The sequence below is a fragment of the Alosa sapidissima genome, chromosome 23 (assembly GCF_018492685.1).
Source record: "Alosa sapidissima isolate fAloSap1 chromosome 23, fAloSap1.pri, whole genome shotgun sequence".
NCBI lineage: Eukaryota > Metazoa > Chordata > Actinopteri > Clupeiformes > Clupeidae > Alosa > Alosa sapidissima.
The window spans coordinates 20782296-20792974 of NC_055979.1; the positions used below are offsets into that span (position 1 = coordinate 20782296).

The 10679-nt window shown below is 44.2% G+C and overlaps 1 protein-coding gene and 1 long non-coding RNA gene across 5 annotated transcripts in view; one reads left to right on the forward strand and one right to left on the reverse strand.

Moving 5' to 3' along the window:
- Positions 1-2710, forward strand: part of LOC121698831 (pikachurin-like) — a 22804-nt gene extending 20094 nt beyond the window's left edge. For 3 of the 4 annotated variants that reach the window (XR_006026874.1, XR_006026875.1, XR_006026876.1), the window contains 5 exons: positions 302-445; positions 662-745; positions 917-1020; positions 1617-2565; positions 2659-2710. Coding sequence is in view for 1 of the 4 variants with exons in the window: in XM_042081271.1 (XP_041937205.1) it covers positions 302-445; positions 662-745; positions 917-1020; positions 1617-1768 (484 nt within the window). In the remaining 3 variants the exon portion in view is untranslated. Of the gene's footprint in view, positions 1-301; positions 446-661; positions 746-916; positions 1021-1616; positions 2596-2658 lie in introns of those variants that run through there. The other variant, XM_042081271.1, reaches the window with a different exon arrangement.
- Positions 1-9349, reverse strand: part of LOC121698832 — a 16518-nt gene extending 7169 nt beyond the window's left edge. The window contains exon 1 of the long non-coding RNA XR_006026877.1: positions 9339-9349. This is a non-coding gene — a long non-coding RNA (uncharacterized LOC121698832). The remainder of the gene's footprint in view (positions 1-9338) is intronic.
- Positions 9350-10679: the final 1330 nt, after the last annotated feature.

The following is a 10679-nucleotide window of genomic DNA, read 5'->3' on the forward strand; positions in this document are numbered from 1 at the left end:
TTGTCCCAAGACTGTTCTTAAAAAGCCAACCTAGAATAAAAAGAGATCATCTATTACGTGTGACTATACAGCTACAACAGATACACGCAGGCTAGAATCCTGACCAGTACGTTGCGTGCCCCATCAAACAGACAGGTCAACCATTATTACAACACATACAGCAACTGGGAAAACGGTTTGATCCATCCTGCCCTCGATCGCTGCAATTTTCCCCTTTTAGAAGTTTTCTCTTTGTCAGTTTTCCTTTCGTAATGCCTTGAAATGTTGACGTCACCTCCTCCCTCAAACCCCCACCCCCCAGGCTCTCTGGCTTGCGGACGCATGTCCAGCTGCGCTTCAGATGCTCTGCCCCCAACGGGCTGCTGCTGTGGAGAGGAGAGGGGCCTGGTCTCGCTGGAGCGGACTTCATGTCTCTTGGCTTGCAGGGCGGAGCGATCATCTTCAGGTGGAGGGCCTTTCTTTGCTCTGTCAGTCCCACTGTAGTCGTTTTAAATTGTCCAAAAATTGTTGAGAATTGCTTTAAAAACTTAAACTGTTTACCATGTTGTTAGTCGCTTTGGCTAAAAATGCGTAATGTACAGTAGTCATGCAAGTGTGCCATTGTATACCAAGTGTGATATTAATAATACCGGTATATATTATTAACGTGTTCTCTCACTAGCTTTGATCTTGGTAGTGGACTTGGTGTGGTGGTGGTCAATGGAACTTTTAATGATGGTCAGTGGCACCAGTTGAAAGCCGTAAGGTAAAGCAGCCAGTTCTCCTCATATGGATTTGTTCAGTCAAGATGGTCAAAAAAATGTCACAAAGTGAATGGACTGTTTTTTCAGTGAGAACTTGACTTATTCAGAATTTTACTGCTGAAATGACAATGTTGTGGTGCAGATATTCTACCTCCTCCTATTTCATTTCTTAGAGATGGGCAATATGGCCGGGTGGTTGTGGATGGTCAGAGGACCAGCAGAGGACAGTCGCCAGGGAGAATGAGGCAGCTCAACTCCAATGGACCTCTGTATATAGGTGAGTCTTTATGGGAGATTGTAAGGTTGAGGTTGCAACAGTCAATCGATGAATTGATAAGTTGTCAACCATTAAATAATTGATTAATTGGTTTAAGTCATGTTTAGGAAAAAGCCCTCAAAATTCCAGCTGATTTTTTTCTGGTTAACTGACTCGTCTAAATGGAATATCTTGATTGTGTTACATGCAGTCCAAACAAGGCAGTTGAACATTTGGGCTTTTGGAAACACTATCAGACATTTTCACCCTTTCCTGACATCTTATTGACCAAACATCTAGATGTGTAATCAAGATAATAATTGGCTGATTAATTCACAATACTTCCCTTAAATTAATTCCCTTTAGTTTTTATGTTGATAATAATGGCAAAAATGATAATGTTAAGATGCTGTTCATAGTAATGATGGTGGTGGTGATGTCACATAGGAGGAGGTGGCATAGAATTCACAGTAGAATCCACATACAGAGAATGCTGGAGCTGCAGCGGTCACTGATGACGATGACAGTATTGGTGGGGGTACTGATGGAGGTGTTGCTCTCTCTCTCTTTCTCTCTCTCTCTCTCTCTCACTCTCTCCCTCTCTCTCTCTCTGGCAGGGGGTATGAAGGAGATCTCTCTGCACACTCACAGGCAGTACATGAGAGGCCTGGTGGGCTGCATCTCCCACCTCTCTCTCTCCCCCAGCTTCCATATCGCCTTGATCGATGAGGCCTCGGACGGCAAGAACATTGAAACATGCCTCGAGTGACCTTACGGACCCACCAGAGACCCCCTCTCATGAGCCTCCTCCTCCTCTTCCTCCTCCTCTTCCTTCAACTACCTGGCTGAACTGGTCTTTTTTTCTTTTCTGAACTCGTAATGGTGTGTGGCCCGTAGTGATTGAGTTTGGTTAAGTATGCATCTTGCAGGACCCTCCCTACACCCATCAATATAAGGTAGGGTTCTGACCACATGCTGGATCCATTTGATCCATAATATAGACCCTTTCAAGAGAGTTCCATTATCAGCATCATAGTTGGCCCCACAAGGCTTCCGTTTTAACATTCCATGTTATCTTAATGCAGAGGAAGTAGATTGGGAAACAAATAGAACGTTAAAGCATTATTTTTCTTTTTATTGTTGAAAGGGTCTATATTGTTTATTTTTTGCTCCTTACAGACAACCACTGCCAGCCATAGCCAGTACTACCGTACCCTTCATATGTTATTTCAGTCGCTCTTAAATGTCCCCTCCACTATGCACCTGCCAATTCAGTAATCAATTCAGTAATCCCCACTTCCCAAACCATACCAACATTGACAGAGTCTGTCAGCCAACTCAAGGACATGTGTCATCCGTTATAAATGAGACTTCCACCTTTGGACCAGCAGGACGAACACAAACAGCAAGATGCTGCATTTCCCAAAGGACTTTTTTTATTTATTGCACTTCCGTATGCCTTAGAATGACCTTGAAAGTTGTTAGTTTTTCATTTTGTAAAGATATTCTGCCAAATGGACTGCTGGTGCTGAGGTGGCCTCCCAACACAAAGAAGAGGAGGAGGCGGTGGAGGAGGAGGAGGAGGAGGAGGACGAGGATGAGGCGGAAGAGGATGAGGAGGAGGAGGAGGGGGAGGATGAGGAGGAGGAGGAGGCGGAGGAGGAGGAGGCGGAAGAGGAGGAGGAGGAGGGGGAGGATGAGGAGGAGGAGGAGGCGGAAGAGGATGAGGAGGAGGAGGATGAGGAGGCGGAGGGGGAGGAGGAGGAGGCGGAAGAGGATGAGGAGGAGGAGGCGGAAGAGGATGAGGAGGAGGAGGAGGAGGCGGTGGTGGGGAAAAGGTTTCCCTATCCTGGACACGCTGCGCTGTCGCATGTCTGAGAGATCTGCCCCCAAGTTGCTCGGTCAGCTGGAACTGTCATGGCGGCAGATCTGATGATGGCTCACTGACTGCACGGCCATGCTTGGATTTCCGGCTAAGATGGCTAGAGGACTGCCTTGCGTGGCCCTCCATTCTCCCTCCTGTCTCTTGGCTGTGTGTCTCTTGCCACTTCGGGGGCCATTATGCAAAGACATCTGGAGGATTTGGACTCTCATTGAAGGCTTCCCTGGTCTCTGTGTTTGCATAAAGATTCATCTGACATTTCACATACTAGATTGAACTACAGAACATGTCCCCTCTGGTATAAGCACTGTATTATGTTTTTGTATCGTGTATGCACCATAGTGTCTTTGTTGGATTACCCAATGCATCTGTTCAGTCATATGAAGGGCTTGTCTGTTGTTTCTTTGTGGTATTGTGGGATACACTCCAGGCTAGTTTACTGAGAGCAACACAGCCCTTCTGATGGACTTTTGCCCTCACCACTTCACTCTCTACTCTGTCCCATCTCCTCAACTGTAGTGTCTTGCCCAGGAATATATTTCAGTTCATTCTCAACCCAAAACAAGGCTGTTGGAATATTGCTTTGTGACTACTGAAAGCAACTGTTTTGATGTTTTATTAAAGTTATTTTTTATTTATCTTGTACAACATTCTTGCTCAGTTTTTCGCGTTTCACGGCACTCCCCAGTCATCCCCAAAACAAAACTGTCCGCATTCCTAACTTGGTGCACCACCAACCCATTAAGCCTGAAGACAAATACATTGTTCATGGTCTCTGTCATGTTTTGCTCAGCTCCGACCTTAATTAGTCCATCCTTCCTGACACTATTTATCAGGGCAGACTCATTAATACCTTGTCAAGCGGCGACTGCTCTGTTCTAAATCCGTGCCGCCCCTGTCATCGACCAGCCTGAGATTGATAGAGACAGAGTGCCCATGCCACAGGCTGGGACTCAGTGCTGGACGGTGGCCGCAGGGTGTGTGTGTGTGTCGGGTGGGGTTGGGGGGAGGGGATAGTCCCTGGGAGCAGTGTTGGATCCTCTCTCATCCTCCTCAAGTTGCCCCCTCCAGGCCACGTCTGTGGGGACCACCTGATCCAGCCCAGCACGGCTCCACCCCGGGGGAAAGGGCCGCCACCGGCGAGGCACCGTGCCTCTGACCTGGACCATCACGCATCATCAGTGACCTGAAGGTAGAGGTAACGCCAAAGTCCTTTTAGGCAAGTCCCTCCACTCGGCGGCCATATAGCAACGCTTTTTGGGCACTCAACTGGCATCCTGTTCAGCAGAAATACGCGTGCGCAAGGTTTCACGACACCAATCTTACTCCAGCGGCGAGTTCACAGCACATGATTGGGAAGATGTCTTCACAACACACTATATGATTGGCTCAATGTATTCACGTCAATGTTTTGCCGAGGAAGGGGTCTTATCTTTTACTGTCTATGGGTGTGATATGTGTAGTAACGGCCTTATTGGCGTTACAAACTAGCCCCATGCATTTCTATGGAGGGTTTTTATTGAGTGCTGTGTCTCCTCATTAGAAAGTCTCTGGTAACGCTGCATCAATGACCTGAAGGTCGAGGTGACGCTGCATCAGTGACCTGAAGTAGAGGTGACGCATCATCAATGACCTGAAGTAGAGGTGACGCATCATCAATGACCTGAAGGTAGAGGTGCGCATCATCAATGACCTGAAGGTACAGTAGAGGTGACGCTGCATCAATGATCTGAAGGTAGAGGTGACTGCATCAGTGTTCTGAATGGAGCCCCTCAGCAGGAAAACATGGCCTTGTGGTCAGGCTCACGGCAAGCCAGCCCAAACCTTCCAGACACGGGCTACAGAGGATTCTCATTATGGGAACTCAGTGACCGAAGGCCAGTAGAATCACCAGAATATAAGCAATGGGAAAGAGCTGTCAGCGTTACTGTAGGACACAGAGCAAAGGGTTAATGTTCTTTACGATGTGGTCAGTGCAAACATGTCTCTCCACTATGGGGTTAATTACATGGCATATGCATAAACCATTCCCGATACTGCCGTGATGTTACATAACAGCTCATAATTGTCCTGACCACTTAAGCAGAAGCTTCCTGTATGGGCTGACTAGTAGGATGAATGTTTCATTTCTCTGAGAATAGAACATTGAGGAATATATGTCACTTAAGAGAATGAATGAAGATGTCCAAAAAGTCTAAGTGAATATAACCAGAATGTCAATGTTAACGTCATCGAATATTAACTCACAATTGAAATAGTGTATTTTATGGATTATTATAAAGCTTAATATTCACTCATTGAGATTTTCCTGTTCTCTTTTTTTCAATTGAAGGGGAAATGTGCGGTCAGCCCTCCTAGGCACACTGTGAAAAAAATGTTTTTTGTTAAAGATGCGGCTAGCACTTGAGGCACCCTCTTGCCTCCGGTCTCACCCCACCACCACCGACGGGCCGCGCAGTCGATAAGCTAACTTCTGTTCTCCTGGGTTTTGGCTTGGGGCACAGACGCCGTTCCTCTCCCAGGATCCTCGTCTTCTTTCCCACAGCCCCGGGCGGAACAGCATGGCTTCTCTCCCCCCTGTTTGGCTGCGGTCCACTCTCATGTGCCCGATGGATCATCCCCACCACTCTATCACCAACCCACCCCCACACACACACACACACAACCGGACACTGAGAGGCTCTTCACTGGAGTGCATCGCTTCATCTCGGGACACAGAGCTCTTCCGCAGCTGAACTACTGCCTGTGGACCAGTCCATCTCTCGGCCAGTCTCACCAGAGCCTTTGTTAAATGGGAATCGAATGCTATTGAGCTGTTGTTTGTGGAGTGGCTATTGCACAAAGATATAGGCTGGTATCCTTGTGCTGTACACACACATGGCTATTTCTCTGTTCTTAAATAGGGACATGACAGTTTGGAATCTGATTTAATCCATATAACATGTCACATGTTATAACATGACTTAGTATAGGCCTACGGCTCTTCACAAGACAAGTAGAACGCTCCATTGGCTTGAATGGGATTTCCCAAAGTTCTATGGTAAAACATATTTACCGCTGTCAATGGCAACGGGTTTTGTGCTTCTGATACTTCTTCCATATCACTACAAGGACTGGAACTTCATTCAAAAGTGAAAGCAGATGGTTGATCAGCTGTGTTCTAAAGAATGTTTGATTCAAGTTCAGCGTATGTTGATGCGAACTATTTGTTTCTCAGCAAATGCCACGATGAACGGTAACAAATAGGCTAGGCTATGTAGGCTAAAGTCATATCTTGGGGAGTTTATTATTTAGTTTTGGCAAGTAGCCGTGTAATAAGCGGGATAATGTATAGAACGCCGGTCATTACTGGGAAAACAAGTCCCTTCAGGGCGTAACAAGACCCCTCCGCTGCGCGTATCCCTTACATAACAATGCCATTGTGGAGTGAGTCTGCTAACAATGTGATTCCTTATCGATTCCCATATCGATTCCTGTACCATTTGCTGAACACTTATAGGATGGCTTTGAGAGTTGTTGGCTTTGAATGTCTAATTTAAAGTGGTTTTAGGGAATGAATACCAAGTGTGCAATATCAATACAGAAGATAAATGTTTAAAGGGAAACTTGGCAGGATTTCCCCCTCTGCTGGAGAAATTGTGCATTATGCTATTTCAAACTGTGGGAAAAGGTAACGATAAAGCACATGGATTTGTTTACAAGCTAGTGAACGGTTAGCATAAGTTTGGCAGAACTATGTGGATGTTACAAGGTAAGAAACACGATTTAAAATGAGTTTGCAGGCGCAGCGGGGAAAGTCACCATTTTCACCGGAACAGGTCATTTAACCATCCGAATGATTTCTAAACGGGGTTATTACGTTGAAATAGTTGCCAAGTTCCCCTTTAAAATTTTCTTAAAAAGTAAACATTTCTAAAACAAAGCTAGTATTGAAATCGTTAGTGGAATCGTTAACATGTGGATGTCTACGATTCCGATGGATCGGAAAGTTTGGAACCGGTTCCTAACCGATTCCCATGCATGAGTGCATGGTAGTATTTATTAAATGCATAAGTACACTGTTATAAGAACACTTCATGTGTTTGGGAAGTCAGCCTCCCAAAGAAAAACAATTGGGAGTTGACAAAGTGGTAAGGCTCTGCGTAAATTAGGAGGTGGTTTTGGATTTAAAATGGAATGTGGATGTAAATCATAGCCCTCTCAAAAGACAAATTGGCTTGAAGAGCAGTGGAATTAGGCATTCTGTATTTGAAGCTGAAATGCACCATATGTTTACTTCCATGCCATTCCATGTTGTCCCTTAAAATTCAATCAATGTACAGTTGTGTAATGAGAAATGTACTAATCATCATTCCTCAAGACTTGACAGTGGAGGATATCCCTTAGCACAAGCAAACATCAGGTCTCCTGCCTCTCGCTGAGGTTTAACTCTGGCGGCCCCACTGATGTGGTGGGAAATAATTGATCAATCGGGCAGATGAGTCCAGATGAATGCCCATGGACACCGCAGTGACACTGTTATGTAATGTGCCTTCTGTGTCTAAGCAGCGGCCAGTTGGGGTTGGAGCTCAGAGATAGAACCTGACCCTACATGCATAAGATAGCCAAAGCAGAGATAGAGCTCTTACCCCATATGCTTAAGATAGCCAAAGCTGTTGTCTGTGTGCCCAACTTATTGCTTTTTTGTTGCTTGCCACAGGTGGGATTGCTCATCACAAACAAGAGTGTCTTCCTGAGTGCCTTTCCTAGGCACTATTTATGGCAGCTGTCGAAGGCACTTAAACCTGGACAATTCAATTATGTCAAAATATTTGAGGAAATGGATTGCCTAAAACCTGAAGTTTATTAACTTATTTGATTTGGGTATCAGTTATTTAGGGTCATATGATGAAGTTAATAACAGCAATCCAAGTTAGTTATTTTGCAAACAACTTTCTAATTATGCTAATTCATATCAATTGATTTAACTAATATTTTTACTTAAAGGTGCCATGTGTAAGAATTGAGGTAAAAATATCCAAAAAATGAGCTACACGCATCAAAAGAATGACAGGAAATAAGAGCGATGATGTCATTAAAAAAAATGACAAGGTATAGTGCTGTAGAGATATCGACCTGAATTAGCATGCTAAATTACTAGCCACAGCCCGACAAGTGTCATAATACCAGTTTCGGCCATGGGAGGCAGTATGCGGGTAACATAACCGCCAGCCAAACTGCAATACACGTGTCTCGGTTGTTACTCTAGGGTAGACAAACTCACTTTCTGGGGGTATACTGCCCCATCTTTTATGGAATGTGGAGTATGAATTGATTTTTTGGCAGACATTACACATGGCACCTTTAAGCAGAATGGGAAAGATGAGATTCAATTAGCTTCTTCAAGTTTCACCAAGGGGTATATAACACTATTACCCCAACCATGCTCTCAAAAGCAACTAGTCCAATAGAACCAGAAACTCATCAAGCATCATTGGATTAAAGCAGAACAACATTAGAACACAACCCATGCCCCAAATTATATAGTATTTCTGTGCAATTAGCATTATCATGCGCATACATGCAAACTGTTGTAAACACTGATAGTTGAGTTTGATTCTGATTTCAGTGTTCTGGCACAGGTATATGAGAATCTATAGCTTTTGAATAACGAGTGACTTGAACTGCTAATGTCATAAGATTAATGCTAATTTAATAATTTTGTTAAGATTGACTGTTGGTGTTTACAGTGAGGTCAGTGTAATTGAAAGCGTTCGATTAGTCCCAGAGAGTTTTTCCTAGTTAGTGACCTACAACAATAGCCCAGGAATGGAAATCCATAGTGGGCGTGGCGTTGCACTGTAGGTTTCCGAAACGCTTGGTCGAATTTTACTCTTCACCCCTCCTGTATCTGTTTGCAGTGTGCCACAGTCCAACAGACCCTCCTTGACACAAAAGGGTTGAAGTCAAAGGATACTGTTAAAAATCTTGGTGTATTAATTGACAGTGATCTAAATTTCAACAGCCACATGAAAGCGATAACTAAATCAGCTTTTTACCACCTCAAAAATATTGCCAAACTCAGAGGGGTGATGTCAAAACATGACTTAGAAAAACTCATTCATGCATTTATCTCCAGCAGGGTTGATTACTGCAATGGACTGTTCACAGGCCTTCCTAAAAAGTCTAGTCAAGTCAAGTCAGTTTTATTTTTAAAGCACATTTAACATACACAGAGTGCAACCCAAAGCGCTCCACAAACAAGACACATAACAACAAGACAAAAGATGCCGGATGGAGCGGCGTAGTCGCCAGCGTGCCCATGACATCAAGACATACAAGACAGACAACAAAACAAATAAACAAATAAAAAGTAAAAAAGAAAAAGAAAATATATTTAAAAAGGGGAAAAGAGTGAGCACTCTGCTCTCTTTGAGTTTGCACAATTGAATATTGCTTGGTACAAAGAGTAATGTACAATCGACCATACATAGTAATAGTAAAATGTCTCAACAGTGAACATAATTAAGAAATATTCCTGTCTGCATTGACTTATTCTTGTTGAGATCATGTGTTATTTAAATCTTTTTTTCCACCTCACTGTGTCATAGATCGATGCATCCTACGCAATAGGCATTGGTCATTGACTTGTCACCGGCAGACACACTATCTGTCAACTTCACATGGCCCTGATCTATGCTGACCTTTGTTTCCATAGGTCAGGGGTCCCCAACCTTTTATGTACCATGGACCGGTTTGATTCCCATTTTTTTTTTCACAGACCGGGGGGAGGGATGGGGGGGTTCCATATGTGTTGTGCATGTTCCATATGTGTTGTGCATGCATTACTTGAAAAGAACTAGCTCCAGTTAACAGTGAAGGTAACGAACTCTTAAAAATGTGTAAACGTGAACTTGAAGAAGTGAAAATTGAACAATATGAACTATGAAAATTGAACAACTTGAAGCTACATCTATCAAGTGTGAACATGCTTAACAAAATATGGGACCAAATGGAACTAAACGTGCATTACGAATATAATCAGTGGGAGCCCTGTGCTTGTTTCCCTGCAACAAGAAGGTTCCATCTGGGGGTGATGGAAGACAGTGACACCCTCAGTGTGTTTGAAATGTCCAGTCGATTGCGCAATTTGGTCTTAGTTGCAGTCATTGCAGAAAACCCGGCCTCGCATAGATACGTGGTGGGAAATGGTAGCAACGTTTTCAGCGCTTTTACGGCTATCGCGGGATATTCTGCTTTGGTTTTGATCCAAAAACCCACCAGAGAGGTTTCCTCATACACACTCTTAAGACCACCGTCATTTGCAATTTCGATCAACTGCTCTTCCTCCTGCGCTGACAAGTTATGACTATTCGGGATATTGACAAATGGGTTGCGGACCCACTCATTGGTTTGCCGTGTATCTTTGGAGGATGGGAAGTAGCCTAACGCTCAAACTCATTTGAAAGCGCAACAAGGTGATCGCGCACCAGCTGCGAGAGAAAGGGCCCTGCCTCATTCTCTCCCAAAACCCCCACTACTGTTTGGAACATATCAAATACACCGTCCCCATTCGTCCCCACAAATCAAGCTTGGCTTTAAATGCAGCGACTTTATCTGCCAGTTTAAAGACAGTCGTCATTCTCCCCTGGAGTGACAGGTTGAGGTCATTAAGCAACCCGAATATGCCACACAGGTAAGCGAGTTTTGGCACCCAGTCTTCCTAACTAAAATGTGCAGCGGTGACTTTTTTTCTGTAAGAAATCTCTGCAGCGGCTCTCGAACACTCTGCAAAATGCAAACATGCGTGCAATCAAAC